Source organism: Haliotis asinina, chromosome 9, assembly GCF_037392515.1.
Source record: "Haliotis asinina isolate JCU_RB_2024 chromosome 9, JCU_Hal_asi_v2, whole genome shotgun sequence".
In the NCBI taxonomy this organism is placed as follows: Eukaryota; Metazoa; Mollusca; class Gastropoda; order Lepetellida; family Haliotidae; genus Haliotis; species Haliotis asinina.
This window is the reverse complement of record NC_090288.1, coordinates 6887070-6910309: the sequence shown is the minus strand read 5'-3', so window position 1 is coordinate 6910309 and position 23240 is coordinate 6887070. Positions and strand designations below refer to the sequence as shown.

At 39.1% G+C, this 23240-nt stretch overlaps 1 protein-coding gene across 1 annotated transcript in view; it reads right to left on the bottom strand.

Moving 5' to 3' along the window:
- Nucleotides 1-7870: 7870 nt before the first annotated feature.
- Nucleotides 7871-23240, bottom strand: part of LOC137296859 (histamine H1 receptor-like) — a 106977-nt gene continuing 91607 nt past the window's right edge. The window contains exon 2 of the mRNA XM_067828733.1: nucleotides 7871-9376. Within this exon, the coding sequence (XP_067684834.1) occupies nucleotides 7871-9376 (1506 nt within the window). The remainder of the gene's footprint in view (nucleotides 9377-23240) is intronic.

Sequence of the window (23240 nt, the reverse complement as noted above, 5' to 3'; positions counted from 1 at the left end):
TGTCTGTTTCCTATTTAAGGCGTATGACTTTGTTTCCCCTCTCACTGCAACAAGCACCGTTGAAACCAGGCGCTATGCATCCAACATGAGTTATCATTCAATAGTAGCAATACTACAATGTGTTTTGGGCGGTTTAGAGCCAATGATTTGACTGGTTGTTTGCCTTGATCGAGTTGGTTTGGTTCTCGGAAAGGCGGGGATACTTCCATTACTAAAATTCTCCTTCTTATTATTGTATCATACTAACTCGCCCCTGACAAGTCAAATGTGGTTAAAAGCGACATTAAAAGAAAATCAGATCACTAAAACTACAGGGCCTCTCAGTGTTTTCAAAGGTTGTCCAGTTTGCTTATGTCTTGTTTAAGTCCGCAATCATAACTGAGTGTGAGTTTTACGCTGACTCAACAATTTTCCATCTATATGGCGTCGGTCTGTAATTAATCAAGTATGGACCACACAATCCATTAACGGACATCTGTGCAATAGGTACATGATCACCTATCAAAAGGTATAAAAGGGTGCGATTTGAAACTCATTCCGAAGAGAAACATACTACTCATTCTGAGTAAATTAAGATGCATGAGCACTACACCTACTGCACAGCGATATCGATACGATTAAATTGTAAATACTTATTGGCTGTGACATTAAAGATTACATTTTTCATTGGTTTTGTCCTTACTATGATGAAAGCAGACAACTGTTCTTACAAGTTATTTTTTATATCTATTCCACAGATGAAAAATGTAAAGTGTTAATGTCTTCGCAAATTTAGAATGCTTAAAACATCTTGCGATCTCTTTGAAACGAAATCTACCAAATTACAAATAAACTTTGCTGTCTACACGCGCTGAAGTTACGTGTGTGTGTGTGTGTGTGTGTTTGCGTGTATGCACACACATACATACATACATACATAAACTTCTTCCTCAGTGTAAAAGGGTAAGCATGTCCCACCGTTCCGCATCATCAGTGATTAACAGAGTTAACATTTAAAAGGTAATATTGACGAGGCGCCTCACACCAGTACTACTGCCATGCGACGTGGTCTGTAAACAATAAGCAAAACAAACAATCACCTCTTTCATCACCCCAAAAATCAAAATCCTGTTGTTAACTAGAATTACAACTACTGTGTAAAAGCGTAGAAATTTATTACTTGTGGTGGAGTAGCCTAATGGTTATTGCGTCCGCTCGTCCGCTGAAGGTCTGGGCTCGATTCCCACATGGGTACAATGCGTAAAACCAATTTCTGGCGTCCCCCGCAGTGATATTGCTGGAGTATTGCTGAAAATAATGCTCACTTTTCGAATGAAGAAAAGCATCATTGCGGTTCAATATTAATGTCTCGGAATAAACATTTCTTTTCTAGTGAGGTCATGTATATAACGCTGCAGAGGTCATGATGAAACTCGGGAACACACAGTCCACCAGCAGAAAACTCGATCCAGTAAATATAGAATTTCAGTGGAAAAGAATACCTTAACTTTCCACGAGCTACATATCATTTATCCCGTTTTGATTTATCCCTATACAGATTCAAAACCTCAGATCCCAAACCTCCAGAGAATAATCATTTTTGAAAATCTTTTCAATGGACTGATTTTTGGGTTTCATATTCAGGAACCCTTAATGGATCTCACTGCATTTGAAAGTATTGCAAATGTTCTGTCAAAACGGTGGAATGAATATTCCAATCGTTATTTTCGAAATGAATAGAGTCGATAGGACATGTGTAGGAATGTCGAACGTACATATTACATCAGCAATCGTGGATGGTGTAGTAGATGGAGTGTTTACCGGTAGGGCTGCAGGTCGGTGTTTCGATCCACAGATGAAGAAAGGAAAAGAGAAAAAGACAAAGGATATAGGTTTTATAGGAGGAAATGCGGTAGCCCGGTTGCTAAAGCGTTCGCTCGTCAGACCGAAAACTCGGGTTCGTTTCTTCACGTGTGACAACCTCTTTTCTGGTGTTCCTCAGTCGTGATATTATTGTTTGAATATAGCTACATAGCGACGTAAATAGATCCCCCCTCCCCCCCTCCCCACTCTCATATCTAATATACTCAGTACCTCTTATCATGAATGCATTCAGGGAGCTCCTTTATGTGGAGTAGATACACAATACCCGTGTTTTAAAAATTCAATTGACCTTTCAGTAAATCAGACTCACAATGATGGTTTACAATGTAGTGAAGCTAAACAGTTTACGAGTGTAACGGTTTCAGACATGTATGATACTTTGTTCAAATGTTGATTAGATTTTCGAAAATAAAAATTAATAACTCAATAAAATCTGTCATTTTCATATATCGTATTTCCTTACAATGTACTCTGTCACATTTGCCTGACAGTCTGTTTTTCTGCGCACGGTATTATTCCCCCTGCTGTCATATCATTTTAAGCTTATTTCACGGAGAGTATTTTGTTAGAATATCAGTCTGATCTTTTATCTTCGCATCAACTGTACCGAACACTTCATACCAAATGATTAAGATCTAAGGGACTCTTCATTTTACATTAACAGACAGGAAAGCAAACACAGACACAGACACAGACACACGCTCGCACGAACACAGGAACATTAATATATCTACCCATATATACTCTAAATATATACCAGCTAGGCTCTTACTGGAATAGTTTATATATCACCACCGCCATTTCAATCTTCGAGAATGTATGTACTTCCATTTTCTGTATAGCTTGCCAATTCCAAAACTGCAGTTGCATTGTTCCCCAACCCCAAATGTACCTCTTACAAACTGTTTGTTTTATCTCCTTTGAGGCCCTTTAATATAAAGTTTTTAAAATCCCTGTGTCACAGCATCGCTGATATACTGCTGAGTGTTGCTCAACACTGCATCCCGCTCACTCACTCACTCACTCAGCTGACAAGGCTAGTATTGTTACGGAGAGGTGCGTGTATACGCTATTGCTTGAAGCGTTGTAAAAGTACTGTTAATGAAAATTGTTCCTCGGTTCTTCTGTTTGATATTAAATTCGCAGACTCCAACTACATTTCTGGCATGAAAATGCGAGTCCGGATCAGACATTACAGTGCTTGTTAGCAGGGTTCATTGACAAGACATATGGCCAACGTAACTTACCAACCAATCCAATAGGTTGCTTTTTCCGCACATTGTTTATGCAAGGGTGTTGGCGAAGCGTGCGTTAAAAGGAAAGCCGTATGGTCTCCAACATGTATAAAAATGTCGTGAGTATTCCGTAAAATTTCTTGTTATCTTGAAATGAACAATATGGAGATGCCGTTTCTTTGAAGAGGGCAAACATTCTTGTATTACCGTATGCAAATTGGAAAAAATTATACCGGAGTTATACCGGAAAAAACCTGCAAATTTGACAACAGATGATGTTGCTGGTTCTATTTTTTTGAAAACCAAACAAAACAAAAACACACAGATTTTTATGAAGGGTCTTTTCTTTTCCAGGTACAGATCCCTCATATCCATTCCAAAACAGGCCAAAAAAATCTATCTTAATGTTATTCCTTCGTTTAAGACAAGGAAATGAATATTTTTCTTACTTTTTAAATGTTAAACCCATCGACCGTAAGATCATGGTAGCTACGTGCAAGACATGAAGTAAAATGTTGCTAATACAAAGTAGTGTTCTCGAAGTAATTTATTCGGTCTAGGAAGTTGTTTTTCCACCACCACCAGATGAAACAACTGTGGTTCCGATGCGCTACGTTATTGACCAAGGTTTCTACTACACTGAGCTGACGTTTCGTCATGTGACTGAAAACTATTCTGTGTGCTTTAGTTAAAACCGAACTCGATACACCACATGGGTATGTGTTGATCACTGGATTATCTGGTCCAGACTTGATTATGTATATGCCTCCGTCATATAACTGGAACACTGTTGAATGTAGCATAAAACTAAACTCACCCTCTCGTATGCAGGCAATGGTCTCTGCTGAATGATATGTAGTTGTTGGAACGAAGGGAAAATAACAACAAACAACTGGGTTTTGTTAAATATGTTTAGTGCATGAGCCTGTTCACTTTGTGATGACCTGACTGGTTCGCCTGTTCACACGATAAAAAACGGTATGGTTGAAACGGGGATGAAATTGGATGAGTTCATGAATATATTTGATGGGATCTTGTGAGTTGGGATGACATCTGGCGGGAGTGGCCGGGTGGCCGGGTGGCCCAGGGCGAGCAGAGGGAAGGAAGAGTAGAGGATATCTGACTATTAGAAAATATAATACAATAAAAGTTAGTACGTTTCTACTTTCCATTTTCAAATATGACCATTATATATAATATTGATCTAAATATGTTTCTAAAACTTAGAATCAATGTCATTTTAAACCCGTGGAGGTGCTGGTTAGAATAAAGCCCTTCAGTAACCTATTTGCGTAGGTCGATGCCCATGCTGTTGATCACTGGATTGTCTGGTCTGGACGCGATTACTTACAGGCCGCCGCCATATAGCTGGACTATTGAGGAGTGGGGCGTAAAACTAAATTCACTCAATGCCATTATAATAATGCATCCCTTCAATTACCACAATTCTGGCAAATCTGAGTTTTGGCACGCCTTGTGATTGACTGACTTATCATAATGCTTCTATCACAGTTTACTTACTATCCACATGGGTAAACAATAAAGTCGATTGTGCAAATTTATCTTTCTCCGAGTCCATTTGATCTATGGCCTTGACCATAATCTTTATATTATCAGTTACTACTTTGATTACTCCAGCATGGGTTACTAGGGGTCGTGTCGAAAGCTGATGCTGAACAAACTAAATTAACTTATTTTCTATACTGACCCTTTCCCCTTCACGCGCCGTGATTAAAAGTACATGGATGAACGAATAATGAACCTAATGATATTATGCAGCAACGGCGCATTGTACATTCTGCTTCTGCAGATTGACATTGATTATTCTTTGATTGATATTTGAAATTAATTATTCTTTCGCACTGGCGCTTTGGATCTGAGATGATAAAAAAAAATATTTCTTTCACAAATGTCACTTCAAATATCAAAACAGATGGTCTAGTCTTGACTCAGACGTCACAAATTCAGCTTCAGTTTCTAGATGAACTTAAGTGGCCAGTGTCCAACGTTCGTCTTGCTCTTTCAGTTACGTGTAGATCTATCGAGTAAAATACCATTATGTAAATTACTAGGCTTTTTAAAGCGCAGATATTTGTGATGTCCATTTGCAAACACAAGATCTAAATTAAACAACTGATCACATGTGCGCAACAGGCTTAACAGAAACCAAAGATCTAATGCAGTCAATAGATCTGAATCAAATATTTGATCCCATGCACATACAGATCTAATGAAAACAACAGAGCTAATAAAAAATGTCCACAGTTTCACTGCAAACAAAGAAACGGCTGAAAGCGTCAGGTCCAATTGAAACTGCCGATCCGATAGAAAGATTCAGTGCGAACAACAGATCCAACGAAAACAGCAGATGCTTGCAAAGAGCAATTATGACAATAGATTAAATAAAGATATTAGTTCCCATGCCAGCGACAGTGTGTGGGATGACAATAAAGCCTACATTTGTTCTCACTGTCTCGTTTGTATTAGCCATATCAGTCCAGAAGAGGCCAAAACTACCAGTTTCTGGGTTTTGTTCTACAACGAAACAATGGCCCGAATTTAAAATATTAAATATATATTTTTACAAGAAATGAGTTATCAGTAATATTTAAAGGCTCTGAATTCAGAACACATACCGTTTCGTTTTTGAATAGGAAAATTAGAGTTACGTGCCCTTAGTTTAAAATCCGGAAAACTATCTGACATAGGGTTGAAAATGACTCGGACCGACACCAGAAACAAAATACTTTATTGTCCCCAATGTTCATCGTTTCATTCACCAAATTCGCATAGCTCTAGCAAAATAAGCTTCCTGGTTTGCATATATGTTTAACATCAACCAACAACAGTGCAACAGTCATGTACAAAATATCACATAGATTCAAACTGCATTTTTTACACAGAGCCTTTACACAGTAGAGCCTGCAACCAGACCAGTTAAGGTTATTATCAAAATGCCCCCATTCGTTGGGGAATTTCTTGAAAACATAATAATGCATACAACTGACAGATAACGATATGGTACAGCTCTCACTGGAAACGATTGGCAATGCTGTTTGGCTGGTGGACAGATGCAATACTGGACACAGGGTAGGCTTGTTGAGATGAGAAAATAATACCTCGAGTTTACTCGATCCATTTCGTTCATTAACCAGTATATATGAACGTTCTGAAAATAGCAATGGTACAGATAATACAGATATACTGCTCAATATAAGCTGGGAAATAATCCGTATTTTTCGTCTTTAAATTTTAGGCATATTTTGAGAATGGTGGGCGATAAAAGTAGGGCAGGACATGCCAACCCTTTTCGTGAACACCTGATGTCAACGCTGACATTCATATCATTTTCACAGTTATATTCCCCACTGCATCAAATGGAATTTTGAGTTTGTATGTGGAGGTCATATAGCTGTCTTTGTTGTAGATTAATGTGCAAACGGATTTGTTTCATAGAATATTCAAGATACTGGTTTTCTTTTGCACTGGCATTCTATACTGTTAATCTGTGATGGACTGTGGGTATTGAATCAGCCGGTTTTCGGATTTTGGTTTTCTTCACGTTGTTTTGAGCAGCATTAGCAGCGGGCAATTATCTGCCAGCACGACGTTGCGTTTCTCTAACATTTTACACGAAAAAGAGCACAGCGCGATATGGCTCAAGAAGACCAACCCCGTTTTTTCTTCCCTTCTGTTAGAGCTTAAAATGTCAACTACCGTTATTGAATTACGACCATATTTGTGTGTACAGTCTTCCGATGGACGGCTGTAGAACCGAAAGCAGATTTGACCTTTTCGTTGAAATTCGGATACAATGGGCAAGCGGCTGAAATGATTAAATTACAAATGTAAATTTGGCATGATATGGGAAGATTAACCGATGAAGAAACAGATCAATTTGAATAGCAACTAAGCCTGCCGAATATTGGTCGCTTAAATCTGCGTTTCAGCGCCTTTCTATCACAGGAATACTTAACTGCTTGTTATTCGAAAATGAAAAGATAACTAGGCAAAACCTGACATGATCTAGTCGCGATGCACTGCAATTGGGAGATTATTCTGTTGAGCTGTGGGAAAACATGAATATTCAACAGTGACAATGGTATTTTACATGGGATTTCCTCGTTGTGGGGAACGGGCAGCAGTGTAAAACACATCTCGATATTTCTACATTCGATGATTTATGGGACTATGTCATTAGGGCACATCCTTCAATCGGTGGTATAGGCAACATGACATGAAAATGAGCAAGGAGAATTTTGAATGAAAATTTAGACATCTTTCTAAAAACTGTATATGGACAAATACTGTTAATTAATGAACTTTTTACGTTTATCCATGCCAAATACACTCTGTGTTTTAATACCTAGAAAATTACTAGGCGGTATTACTAAGCGGAACAGACCGGTATCATGAATACCGTCTAAATTCTTAAATCTAAATCGATATATCACCCAGACAGACTCAGATAAATGTTCTAATATTATCTCTGAACAATATAATAACTGAGCTATGTGATCGCAAGTAGGCTCCCAGTTTGTCTAAAAACTGTTAGCCCAATTTTCGATGATTCGATGAGTTGAGTTTCACAGTGAGCTGGTTCGGGGAAGTCCGTCGTAACACCAAATATGTAATGAACTTGGTCTCGATCCATTAAACGTTCGTAGCGCTACGACATTCAAGTCTATGTTAAACTGTTGAGTTACGACAGTTCGTAATGTTACGGACGCTCTATGGATCGGAATATGTAAATGTACCTAACGGGCAAAACGTTAATCAAACCTTGCATTAGTTATACTGTTTCTGTCACAACACTCAGCTCCTCGCCTTGGAGAACGTGGTCCACAAACTTGTAACATCTTTCTGAACTTCCGGCGGAAGTTCTGGTTACAAAGGGGGTAAAGGAAAGGGTTGAGCGTGGAGTTGAGGTAGCCTACCCACGTCATCGCTGTAAGGAGTCCAGGGTCAATACAATCATCACAGAAAGCAACCACTAAGAACAGAATGAAATAGGGCAAAAAACACACTGTAAATGCTCCCATAATAACACCAAGCTGACGAGCAGCCTTGATTTCTTTCGTCAAAGAAGATGACTGGCGAAATGTCTTGATTCTTTCTTTTATATTTAACATACCAGTCAAACGTCTATTTTTATCGTCCCGTAAGACAAACAAATTCTTTTCCCTGCTGTTCTGCCGACTCCCGTCAGACACGGCAACAGTCTTATCTAACAAACGTTCTGCTTGCCGTATCCTGCGAATGCCACTTATAAGAGAGTAGTTCTCTCCCCTTGACAGCGTCCGCTCGTGTTTCTCATTCGGTCTGTCTTCGAAAGTGCTCGCCGAGGAACTGGAATGAGACGATGAAGTTTCGGATCGAGCTCGACAATTTCCAGCAACAGCTCCCGGGTTTTTAATTTGTAAAGGCAGGTGTTCTTCATAATAATACCTCTCAATCCGCTCCGTTTGAGGATCTACAACGCTTTCATCATATATATATTCCACTCTATAAGCAGCGGGCGTTCGAGCCTCTCTAGCGCTCATTTGTCTTTTAACGGCGACAAGACGAAGGTTTTTATAACCGTCTCGACTCTTTGTGGAAACACTACGCCCGTTAAAGTGGGCGTTTTGAATAGTTCGTGATGCTATTACGGGATCCTCTTGTATAGAATGGGTATTGTCATCCGTAAAAGTATCGTCCCTGTGTTCGCTTTCATCTCCGGAATGCGAAGGCTGAGGTCCGCTAATGTACGTCGGAACAGTTCCACAGTTCCGCTGTCCTAACTCAAATTCTGAACGTTTGCGAATTTCTTGGAATATTTTCCAGTATAACGAATACATCACAGCTAGAGGCAAGTAAAAATTGAAAAAAGCTGTCACAATTTTAAAGACAGAATCACGAGCATATTCAGTATCACAAACATCGCGCTCCACAGTCCTTACACCCCCATGAGCAATATGGTGCCACCCAACGATTGGAATAATCCACAAGCATGACGCTGTCCACACGCAGGAGATCATGATCAGGGCTCTCTTTTTGGTGCGTTTCCTGAGGTACAGCAGAGGAGCGGTTACGGACCAGTAGCGGTCGAGGCTGAGAATGAAGAGGTTGAGGATGGAGGCGGTGGAGGCGATGTAGTCGATGCCGATCCAGATCTGACAGACGGCAACGCCAAAGAGCCAGTCGGTGGTGAAGATGTAGACTGTGGAGATGGGCATGACGCTGAGGCCGACGATCAGATCTGCTATGGCCAAACTGACGATGAACATGTTGCTTACCTGAAAGTATACGGTAACAGAATTATGTGATGGAAAGCTGATATGAGTGAGTTTAGGTTTATGCCGTTTCAAGCAAATTGCAGCAATACTGCGGCGGGGCATTAAAATAGGCTTCAAACATTGTAACCGTGTGGGGAATCGGACTAGGGTCTTCGGTGTCACAAGCAAACGCTTTAACCACTAGATTACCTCACCGTCCCACAGTTAATATAAAGCATCAACATTTTATGAAATCTCGATTATTCGACAGCTAACACTAGAAGCTAATGGAATATACCGGTAAAGATATACATCACAGCTTGCAATGAAATGCATGAGAGGACGATTAGTTTTACATTGCATCATTCAAAATTTTATGATAGGTATTTTCTGTTTCAACATACTATTGTGATAGCGATAGTCTATTGTGGCCGACTATTGAAATACTAATGCAATACTCTTTTCTCTTTGAATTTCCCATTTGAAGTCATTTCCCAAATGGATGACTTTGTATAGATTGAAAGAAATAATAACAAGTTGAAGTAGTTTCAGTCTCTTTTAACTGGCAAGAACACTGAAACCCAGATCAAGTAAACAGTTGTGTTTGTAGCCATAATTTTTAAGAGCAGGATAATTCTAAATCAATCTATACGAATCTCGTACTTCCTGTAATTTGTTCTGTGCATTTGTCAACAGCACTAAATTACTAAAATATCGATATTCGATCCATCGACAGTTGTTAATTTCTGTCGATAGTCACACAAACTATCGATGCATCGATAGTTCGTCATGTCTACAATCGGTAAATTGCAATCGGAGACTCAGTAATCCCAATCTGTCGACAGTTCGATGCATCGTTACAAAACAAATCATGAACGTAGCTGTGCCCTTCGTGCCTTGGCCATAGAAATTGACTTTGATAAGGTGCACATGGAATGACTCTTGTGTAGTAATGCTCCCTCGGTAAGTGTTTGTACTTGTCATGTCAGGAGAACTGGAACATCAGTTAGGAAGCCCAATGGTTGATATCATGACCACCTTCTTCTACAATGACATACTAAGCTAGATAGTCTTGCCTCCGATTCGTTTCACGAGATTTACTCACATACAAAACACCAAGTCCAATGTCGATTACAGCAACATTAAGTTTAGAACAGGATAGGTATATATTGACATATGGCATATTCTTTAATATGCCTTGTCTTTCCTTGTCATCAATGTTACGTATGGCCATAGCCTTATTAGAGGGGATAACAAAAGTTTGAGTTTAATCATATCAAATATTTTTTAAATACAATGTATTTCCAATGCGGGGGTATTCTTATAAGCCATTACAGCTTATTGCAGCCTGTTGCAGGCCCATATAAATACAGGTAGATACATGAACGCATTTATACCAAATATCCATTTGTTGTGTAAAGATTACCCACCTCTGAAAGGGCAGCTCAGTGCTTAATACTGTTACCTCATATCTAAGAGTACCCAGTATCTTGACATGTAATGCACTCATTTGGACTGGTCAACACAACCCAGTTTTTATTCGTGTCAGGCAATCATAAACCAATGAGCTACTCCACATATGCCAGTCTAGAGAAGCTGATGGTAATATCTGCCTCCTTTGGCAGACATATGTCTAAATCTCACGGTGCAATCTCACAAATATCGACACTCTGTCTATAGCATTGATAGCACACGATTTTCCGTCATTTAGCACACAACATCAACGCTCCCCTGCTAAGTATGCAATATTCATAGCAGCTCCAGAAAAACGGTTGGCCCACTGCCAATTCCAGATGTGTCATATATTGTGCTCCCTTTGGACTTCATACACCAGGCGCGTACTATTTCGTATATTGTAGTTCCAGTGTAAATTGCTTCGGGATTAGTAACATCCTTGTAAGGTAGACCCTAAACAGTTTTGTAGATATAGATCGCTGGATTGTATAATATAACCACTGGCAGTGGCACCAAAGCAGTTGTTGCTTTTGAAAGGACGTTTGGTAATCTTTGTACTAGGTTTTGTTTATCGATTTTGTTTGTTTTTCATTTATTTTTTATCCTAAAAAGAAAGGTCTTCCAACGCATCTATCAGTGTTGGAATGTATGGGGCAAAAACTGCTATATAGACATGGAACCTTGTATATTGTAGACTTCCAGTGATGTCTGTCAACAAGCAAAGGCGCCCTCTGGCACTGAAGTTAAACCTTAAAGAAAATGACAACACGCAATTCATTGAAAAGGCACTTTTATGTTAAAAATTCTCTCAAATTACATTGTTGGAATTCCTTCCTGACAATGAATCTGGATGCGCCAGTTCGATGAGGTGGAACGATGAAATGTGGTTTAATGTGGTGGGAATATTTCAGCCGTATGACGACGTGCATGCGTGTGTATGTGTGACTGTTTATACTAGTCCAGACCTGAAGCTGGTTTTATAGTGCTAGCTGACTGAGATACAATACCACAGTTAAATATGGCACCTCTCCCAGACACTTTACACTGATTCCAGTCCTTGCTGTACCCATTAATATATTAATGGGTAGGGAGTGTAAAACTATAGGGCAATTTGTGTCCATTATCTGCTGTGAAGGGTTGGTTATAACGCGTACCGAGTCAGTATGACATGCTTTGCGTCGACTTTTTGACAAAACGATGGCTTACTTGAAATGACTGAAAATACATTCATGTGTGTTGACACAGGCAGGATGAATGTGCAAATATATTAAAAATGATGTACAAAAACATTCAATAGGAGAGAACACAAGGTTTGGCCATGTGCCTAAATATATATATGAAAATGACCAATATATGTTTGGGGTGAAAATTACATCCCATGAAAATATTTCAGTATGTAATGCTGAACAGTTGGCTTGTTCTTGTATGTGTTTATGATGCCGGTTAGGGCAGGGTGTTTCGTACCATTACTAATTTGACAATGTCCCTATTCCCATAATGTAGGCGAAATCCTTTAACGGATTGTGCTTTTAAATCTGAGATTTGTAGGATTATCAAAACGGTTTTTGTCCCTTTCATTTGAACAATCATTATCCCGTTACATGACAGGGAATACAACAGCCACAACGCTAAGCTTTTCAAACCGTTTCGTGTTCTCTCATCCTAAGCTGCAAAGCGTCTTTGTGAAAGCATGGTTGTGAATGTTAAATATGTCTCCCGGGACTCGTTTATTTACGCTCTACAGATTTTACTCTTGAGACTTGAATTTTACTCCTGAAATATTCTGCTACATAGCATCACTAGAACCATCCCGGGAGCATAAAGCCATGTCGTACCTGGCACAGGAATGGATTGAGTAAGATGTGTTTGGTAAACGAGTGAGTTGCACTCAACACCATTACAGCTATATGGCGGTGGTCTGTAAGTAATCGAGCCTTCACCAGACAATCCAGTGAGCAACAGCATGAGCATCGATCTACTAGTCGACTCTTATAACCAGCATAGTGAAGATCAGTTAAATTCCGGGTCTTCACTGGTCTGGAATCAGAGACACGCGTCAGACCTGGGTGCTACGTCATATCGAGACAGCTGATGCGAGTGAGTGAATGAGTTTAGTTTTACGCCGCTTTTAGTAATAGTCCAGCAGCTGGAGACGCCCAGTGATCCTGAAAGCAATCGTCACCAAATGGTCACCTTAACACACGGGAATATATGGTATCATTCAAGATGAGAAATTGAATCAGACATGACGTCACTGATACGTCACGTTTTGACATGCTCTTCACATGCTTTCCATAAAACATCTTGAAAGCTTTGATAAAGTATGTAAAGTTGTTGAAATTACTCGCTCACGCTCTATTGTACCTCAAAAGTTGTCAAATAGAATCAGCAAAAACTGCAGCTTACATTAGCTCGACTTAAGGAAAAAATATAGATTGTCATTGGGAAAAGAGATACCTTCTGAAATCCTTATCCCAATACATTCAAAGTAAATTGAAACTTATCGCTTTTTAAATTGTAAAATGTATGTATTATTGCTCCCATGGTGCCTTGGTACTGCCAGTTGCTGGTGATGTTTTAGCCCGTTTTTATGTATAGTGTGTTTTTCACAAAAAATGTTTAATTTGTTAGCTTTGTGCTAGTTTTAATTCTCCATCTGTGATAATCTAGTCATTTTTTTTCTTTCGGCGAATTTTCCTTTACACAATTTAATTGCATTTATTCTGAATTTGTAATTTGTTAAAGTAACAAAATGGCTGAAATATTGCCGATGTGACTAAATCTTAATTCACTCACTCACTCTTAGATCCTATTCATCCTGTTGGTCGTTATTTGGTCATCGTGGTTTCACCATCATGACATCCTGTTATCCAATTGGTTATCAATTTTGTTGTCAGACGGTTGTGTTGATAATATTGTTGATTGTGTTCATTGTTTCCCTGTTTGCCAATCATCTTGTTGAACATGGTGGCCAATACATTTTCTTCTACAAATATACGCTTTCCGTATTACAATGGGTGCGCCAATTCTGTAGTTACTACATCAACCATTATCATGCATGGGCAACTCTGACGGTGTCAGAATCTTTCACGTCGGCACTCAGTAACAGACTCGTTAGTTACCCTAAGGTATATATCCTTGTTCACCACATCAGCTGCAAATTCAGAGGAGTTGCTGAGGTTGTTGAGGTTGTTGAACCTGAACAAGTACTATCATCATAGCAGTTACCTTTAACAACAAGCTCTGCATTTTCATTTTCCCATGAACGTCACTGTGCCTCGAAGATATGCATTTTGTTCTGATGTTATCGCCAATTATACATCCTTGGAATTTTCTCTACCACTTATTTTCGAGCCTTTTTTTATGGAATTTAAGATGATCTTGTGACTGCTGCAACTCTGAAGGCACCTGAGGGAAGCCAGGAATCGTAGCTTGGATTTTTAAAGATTTTAAGCATTTCGCAGAAAATAAGATCAATCCTTTATCTTTTGAAACACGAATCACCCGAGGATAAGATATAAATCACATGAAGGAGCTTATTGTGCTTAAGAGTTCACTTGTCAAAGATTTCAGGTTGAAAAAAATCACTCCGAAAATTTAGAAAAACTGTTGTCATGTTGTTCTTGCGTACACATCCCTGTTATTATACCCCCGATGAGTGGTTCTGAAGCAAACAGCTGAGGTAATGGTTGCCTAAAAGTTGTATATATTCATGGTTTTCGTCTCTCCCTTTCGCTGTTTACTTAATAAAACTAGTGAGAAAAATGTGCCCGAGAACCATACATACATCATTTTGGTTTGGTTTCATAGAGTTGGCAAACTGTAAAACATGTAAGGACAAAACTTTATGGATGAGCAACTTCTTTAATCAGGTGGAGCGACGTCTCGATACAGCTTCTTGTATCGTTGCTCTTACTTGCTTGACAACGATACAAGAAACTGTATCGAGACCTCGCTTCACCTTAGTAAAGAAGTTGCTCATCCATAAAGTTTTGTCCTTATTTTAATTTACCAACATCTAAACATGCCCCTCAAAGAAGCTGTAAAACATGATCAAACTTATTTGGGATCAAACTCACTGTCACTGGTTTCTTGCAGGATTTAGACCACTGTACCACACTGCAACCTGATGCACGAACAATCAACAAGAAAAAGATAAACATTGCTCATTAATCACCAACTCGAAAAATCAGCTAAAAGAAAATCAATCCTTCTTGAAAATTCTAATTGTCATTCGAAAGTAATTCAATAACATAGTACATTTTTCTAAACGCGGATAAACAATCGTGCCGGAACATAAATATTTTTCAAGGTTTAAAGTCATTGGCATCAATAATGTTTTTTTGACATGTGGATTTGACGTTCCAGCAGTATGTCACCATTTCCTCTTCAGATTTCGATTGCTGCGGTACACGCCAATAGTCTCGTACTGCAACAACCAACACCGTGATAATTAGCGTTGGGGACATCATTCACGTTAATTTGTCCAATAACAATGATGTAAATCCCTAAGAAGCTGAACAATAGCCCGACTGGCGACCAACTGGACGTGAATGTTAGGCTATGAATGATGTCGCCTTAATAAGCACGTATTCGGTGTTCGGGGTTGAATGCTTTCATGCCGACATCAAAGACCAGTATAATACTCACTTGCACTGGGAACCAGTGAATAAAGCAATATAATTGTATTATTATTCCATACTGTACATTGCTTGTGGGTGATGTTTAGTCTTGAGTGGTTCTTAAGTTAATTAAAGCTATTGTTTCTTAAAACACACACACTTTCTTATGTAGTCCATGGTTCTTGGATGAAACCAGTTAAGTACATTTAATATAATATTATTGCACGTGTTTTATCCTTTGTGGGGAAGGACATTGAGTATATATTGCAGATGTCAATCAAATCCACATTTACTTGTCCTACTGGAGTTCAATCATGGATACTATATTGTAGAGTTTTATAGATGTCAACTTTTGTATTATGAGGAATACAGTGTTTCGGAGTGTATCGATATCATCTAAAGACAGACCTGGTTTGGTTGATTGTTTTGTTTTATGAGAAATTGTGATAAAACATTACATAGTTCCATGATAATTGAAATACACTGACGGTCAAATGAAATTAAATACCCACGAGTCTTGAAAAACAAGCATGATGATAATGGTGATGATGGTGATGATGGTGATGATGGTGATGATGGTGATAATGATGATAATGGTGATGATGGTGATGATGATGATATCTATGTATTTTTGTGTGATTTCAAAACTGCCACGCAAAAGCCAAGACAGTAAATTTAAAAGTAGTGACCTTATTGGGATCTTTAACGTCGAACTAAGAAATTTGCCAGCTGTGTGCGAACGGTCTGCACGAGACCATCTCTTGAAAGACATCATGAGCAAGACTTACGCAGCTGCGGTAGGATGATATGTACAGCCAAGTGAATGAATGAGTTTGGTTTATCACAGGGGAAAGTATCCCAGTTACAGCAAACACTAAAATGGCACATCGACAGTACTTTGACGTATACAAGCGAAATGGTTATGACAAAGGATAACCGTCCCTGTATGATTCGTAACTTCTTACGGTCATAAAACGAATAGGAGGACTCTCAACGAATTACCTATTTAAAACTGGGCCGTTCTCCACCTCGCTCAGTGAGGCATTTTGAGGTCATAATCGGATCTGTTTGCAGTAATGAGCCGATCCTGTATTGGATGAACAGAACACGCTGGACACTCCACACTTGGTAATTTATTCCCAGTGACTGTGGAGATTGTATTGTCTCTTGTATTGTTCATCTCAGTGAGTATTACAGCTATATGACAGGGTTCTGTAAGTGGACCAGACAATCCTGTGATCAACAGCACGCGTATCGATCTACACAACTGAGCTACAATGATATATTTCAACTAAGTCAGCAAGTCTGACAATTCGATCCAGTTAGATTCAACGTGCGAAGACGTACTTCCCATGTCTTCTGTCTTGAGTGAGTAACTCACTCACTTACTTACTCCCTCAAGACCGAAGACATGGGAGGTACGTCGACTGAGGTCCCGATCGTAAAAAAAACCCCGGATGCCGTACTAATTATAAGTGACAAATCTGTCATTTTCATTTGCACGGATCGGGATATAAATGCTTACCTTTAAGGCAATTTGTGTAAATGACGGTGCTACCGGTAGGGCATTTTTATCAGGTCCTCGAACACCAGGTCACTGATTCTTAGTCGTCAATTCATCTGACGTTCAAGACACTTTTGCCCTTTAACCCAAATTGAATTTGTGTCTGAGAATAGTCAAGACTAGGTATCTTTGTGCACTGACGTTTGGTGTGAGTTTCTGAGTAAAAGTCACAGGGCTATCCTCGGTGTAGCTTGAAGTGCGAACTGGGTCTTCTGTAACGTGATAGTTTGTGAAACAGTTTATAGATATGTAGAATCAATGACCAAACCTTTTTAGAGGACCTAGCTGAGATTTCGCTGCCCCTGATACATTCTTACGTGCCTCCTTCACGGTCTTACTAGATGGCACCTGACCAGTCGGATGTCAGGTACTGATATCTTAATGAAATGATGCATTTACTCGCTGAACATTTGCTCATATGATGCTTGTCATCAGTTTCTCACATAACCATGATGCCTGGGCAAGACCAGGGATGCGACTTTATCAGTAAAAGTGAGTGAGTGAGTGAGTTTGGTTTTACGCCGCTTTTAGCAATTTTCCAGCAATATCGCGGCAGGGGACACCGGGAATGGGCTTCACACATTGTACCGTTGTAGGGAAAGGAACCCTGGTTTTCAGCGTGATGAGCCAATGCTTTGATCACTGGGCTAACCCACCGACCCTTTATCAGATAAAGTAGATTGTATTAATGTTTGCTGTCTAACGATAAAGGATAGTGGACGGACAATTCCTGGCTAAAGGGAAAGCATGCTTATGCCTTTCAGAAAAGTTTTTTAGGGGCGATGGGGTAGCATAATGGCTCAAGCGTTCGTTCGTCACGCCGAAGACTCGAGTTCGACTGGGTACAATGTATAAAGCCTTTGTGTGTGTACGTCGCCGTGATAATGCGGGACTATTGTTGTAAGCAGCTTAGAGCCCAACGCACTCACTCTGGTTTCAATAAAGTTAAAGTGATCTTTCGTTAGTCTTATCGTTTTCTACACCAGTTACACTCCTTTAGGCGGATAATCGAGACTGATTAATGCCTTGTGTTGATGTAGATATTGTTATTGAAAATCCAGTTCCAAATACAGGGTTTCATCAACCAGACTTGGGTTCTTTGTGTCTTGTTTGAATGCATGGTATCGCTGCCCAGTACATGCATTCATCAGTGTTCATGAAGTCAAAGAAAATATTGTGGGTTTCAGACCCTACTGATTATCGACAGCATATCATTGTCATTTTGCCTACTATGGCTTTAAAACAACTGAAAAAACAACTAAATAATAATAATAAAAAAACCCAATTTTTACAATTATGTGCCTTTAATGCTCATTGGTGTCAGTTTTGGTTATTCATGCCTGGCTATCCTCCGGGGTTGTTGAGTTATATTTCCATTAGAAGAGACTACATAGCGGCACAGGAAGTAATGAAAATATAATTCCACATACAACCATCTAAACACAGGCTATACCAATTTAATCCACAAAGGTAGTCGTTTCTTTTCCATTTCAACAGTCAAACAAATTTTAACGGCACATTTAAAGAAATCTACAGCAATCGTCCATTAGACACACAATCATGCACCAGGTGGTCGAGGCACGGATAAGCTGACACAGAACTAATGGTAACATTCAACGAATGGCAACAAGGCTCCAACGGCAAATAATTGCTGTCACTTTGACCCGGGAGATTATAAAACTAATATTCCATTAAGTCAGCTCTGGTAAATTACTTGAAAGTTTCTATTCTCCTGAGATGCTCATTTTATCAGAACTGATCATTATTCCTACCAATGACGAAGTGTATATTTTATTAACCAACGCCACAATTCTGTACTGAGACAGCTAAAGCATGGAAACTGATTGATCACGTTTTAACGATACCCTAACGCTTAACGGTCTCCCATTCATCCAACTCGAGTTTCTGTGATGTATTTTCTTCTGGCTTAATGCAACAGAATGTTAATACGATTACCAGTCGTTGGTGGAATGGTTGAACGTTTGCAGGACTTCCTACCTAGGTCTGTCGACAGGTAGAGTAATCGATGTTCGCAAAGTCGCATCTGATCAGGATGAAAGACCATTACTTTTATCAGATTATATAAGTCTACCTGTTTAGGATCAATCAATTGCTTAGATTTCTGCAGATTATGCCTGGGATTTGTCGCGTCTATGTATTAGTGAACAATAAAAGACACATGCACTCATCCTGAAATGAAATAAGACCTACTGTGTTACGTAACTGATATTTAGGAACACTTGACATTAAGCAATTGTACAATTCTGACTATATACAAATGCCTGTTTGTTAGACGCGCATTCAGTAGTTAATATGCAGTCTATAAACAATCGAGCATGGACCAGACTATTTTGTGATTTACACCGTGAGATACGATGAACGATGAATCGATGAGACATATTTGTATTTGTATAGAGTTTGATCTCCTTGAAATGTTCGCGGAAGGGTGAGCGTATATTGCCCCACGTGCAAAGGCTAGTCAGATGTCCACCTGGAAATATCGGTAACGTAACGGTCCATGTCAAAAGAAGGGTTTGCATTGGACATATGTTTTGTCACTCAGTTTTGAATTGGCCTCCACTGTCATTTTCATTTACAAGGATTGGGATGTCAATGAAAAATAAGGGTTTGCATTGGACATGTTTTTGTCACTCAGTTTTGAATTGGCCTCCACATAACGGTTTTGAAAGGCAGGATGTGAACAGACTGAATCCAGAGAGTGCCTGAATGGAATAGTAGTTTCTGATATTGTCGAACATGTTATTATGTCTTGTACAGATCTCAGTGATCACAGAAATTAAATGTTTGGAAAGATATATGATATCATATCAGTTTCTGATTTTATTGAATTATGGGGAATTGATGACGACGTAATGGCTGCTGATCTGCAGGGTGGATCTTTTACAACATTTAGGAATATAAATATGGCAGAATGGGAGAAAGTCATTAGGATCTGTTTTTATGACTGTCTGTCACTCTAAATTATTCTACCAATTAACTGTGTACTGATTCAATGTATATTCAGTAGTGATATTGTTGTAATATGTAAATATGTAACAACAGTAATAGTTTTAGAGGATATAAAGATGATCTATCTCTTTCTCCCACATTATTGGTCCAGCTTCTAAATGCCTCGTAAGCAAGTTAACATCTGAAAGCATTATTTAGGCAGGCCTTGGATGTTGTGAAACCTTGATGGCAATGTCACCTCATACTGATATATCCTGACAATGAAATGAATTATATAAGATAATATTTTCCATGGTTAATCTTAATGTCCCCAGAGTCATTTGTTCAGCATCTGCTAGCGATCGAGAACAACTTCAACTACACTAATGAGTTCCAAACTCTGACAACTGACATGGATGCAAACCTGGCCTGTGACTAAACCAGCGATCACTGAATCATCCAGGCTGTAACATCAGCGCTGCTGACATTAGTTTAAACTACACATGAACATGAGATTTTAAGAGTCGTCGATGACATTTCCAGAAATTATATTTTACTCAAGAGAAATCGATATTCCCCAAAGCTGATGGATGTATTGAAAAAAAATCCAGCAATGAACACAAATCTAACGGAACTGAAAAACGTGCATTACATTTTAAGTGTTGAAACGAGGTGTTTAAGGTGACGAGTAGCATTCAGCCAGATATTATTCCGTGAAATTGCCATTTTCGAAATCAAAGGACTTTATTTATCGTTGAAAATGATTTGTCATGAAGCGTCACATAGGTTAATGGCTTTAAGTGGGAGTTTATAGGTATTCTTGAAAAGTTGGTCCCCCGAGATGAAAGGTAGTTTACTCAGCAATACACATTCACTTCATCCCAGCTCATTCTTGATGTTGTCTACACACACACACACACACACACACACACACACACACACACACGCACACGCACGCACGCACGCACGCACGAACACACACACGTCACGCTCACACTCTCTCTCACACACACACATACACACACACATAGCACACTCTGAATCCATTAAATCCTACCTACAAGTAACTACTATGCAATCAAAATGTTCTGACGGGTGGCTCATTTCATAATATCAGAGCACGTTGACAAGTGGGAATCAAGACAATGTCCCACTGTAGTGAGTTGGTGAGTGACAAGTCAAGTCAAATGACAACCAGTAACGACCAATTTACGACAGAGCAATCCGATAATATCAGAGCTCGTACAATTTCATCAAACATGACGTATAAACAATGCTCACACGTCATATTTCAACATGGACAAATAAAAACTCCATCAACAATGGTCAGTCATGTAAAAATCCCTTGAACGCGGGGCCATGGGATGCGGAATTGCTCTAGATAAGCACATATAAGTCGTCTGTGAATGTAATGTAGTACTCTGGCATTGCAGTACATCATTTTTTTATGTCGATATTTATTTGACACTTCACGTTGATAAACAATTTCTTGAATTAATTGACTTCATATACACAACGTATGATATATTAACGATGTCGTAATGTGTTAGGAAGAGTAACATAACTGTCAGGTTATTGGACAAGCTAAGGATAAAAGTGAATTGATTAGGGCATTCCACCAATGAGAAGAAAATCGCGAGTCTTGCAAGCGGGAGATGCAGTGAGAAAGAGTGTGATCGATCTCTTGATGTGATATCACGACACATTTACTGTTGTAGTGTCTTCTTTGCTGTGAAAACCCGTAAAGATCCTGGTTAGAACTGATCCTCAGTATCCCATGCTCGCCGTAAGAGACACCTAACAGGATCATCGTATCCCATTTACGTAGATCGATGCTCATGCTGTTGATCACTGGACTGTCTGGTCAATTATTTACAACTATTTATTTCCACATAGCTGGAATATTACCGAGTGTTACGTAAAACAGCAAACCAACCAACCAAATTTGCAGTTATACTCGCGTCGCCAATATTGTAATATGTCAGTAAGATACGAGGAGATTCAATTCGAATGCATTTCGTTTCGTTGCCAAATTTCGAATCAGGTGGTGTGTGAGGCAGTTCATTATTATATTTTCCAAATATATTCCGCTTTCAGACTGTGAACTGACTTGCATTTGCACGTGTTTGTAACAGGGGGAACAGGTACGGCAGGATAGCTGATTCGATTCGAGAACACCTGGCATCAATACTATTTCATAGTGTTTTCATGACATAGGTTGAATCCTAAAATTGACCCTGCTTAGCAGGTGTTCCTAATGTAGAAAAGGAATTATTTTTGCCTCTGCTGAAACATTATGCTGATGTCGAAATTTCAGGTATATGTACAGAGAGGTTTATGCCTTCTCTCTTTTCAAATGTCTTTGTCAAAACCTTCCACCGGGATTGAAAATATAAAATTAGACAATTTCGACAGTTCTATTATATTTAAAGAATATAGATTAGGTAACATGGCAAAGCTGAATGTCAACTTGTAATGATATAGAACACGTTGTGCGCTCGTCTATGTTTAAGATGATTCCAAATTCGTCCTGTAATGGGTGTGAGTTTAAGAAGATACTTTTAAGCGGTAATATGATGAGGATTGCGATTGTAAATATGGTAAAGAAAATTAGAGATCATCAAATGGGTATGTGTGGACTCGCCGTGTGATGAGGAGGGTTGTAAACTCACCTGTAATGTGAAAAAATGATCATGGCGATCGTAAATAGTGTCTACGAAAATAGAGATTTACAAATAGTGATACGTTTAACGATTTAAACTCGTCATGTTATTATGAATGCGATCTATCAGGATGAGGATAACTGTAACGTCATCAATGATGACGACTTTGTTTATGTTTGGCCAGGAGATCAGTCACTCTGCTGATTGTGGCCATGCGCCACAGATTCAATCACCGAAACGCGTGTCATTCAAGCTTGAAGACAATTCTACACATCTAGAATTAACTGCATGGCCTTTCTAGGAATATAGTGTTATACTATCACGAACGTAACTTTAGGATGACTATGCGACAATGGCCCCTGAAAGATTCCATAGAAAAGACTCAATGTTATATGATGAATGTAAAGTCAGTTTATGATCGACGAAAGTCTTTCCTGTACTTTCTATTTCTGCAACATTAGATTAGACAACGTATCAAGGTGCTGTATGGTTAAGCCACGCAGAACATTTTAACTTCCTGTCGTCAAGTGTATGTCTGCTACAAGAAAACAATTTACTTAAAACGTTAAATAATATTCAACTTTTTCCAACATCAACTCACACAAAAACCAGATAAGACATTATAGACAATT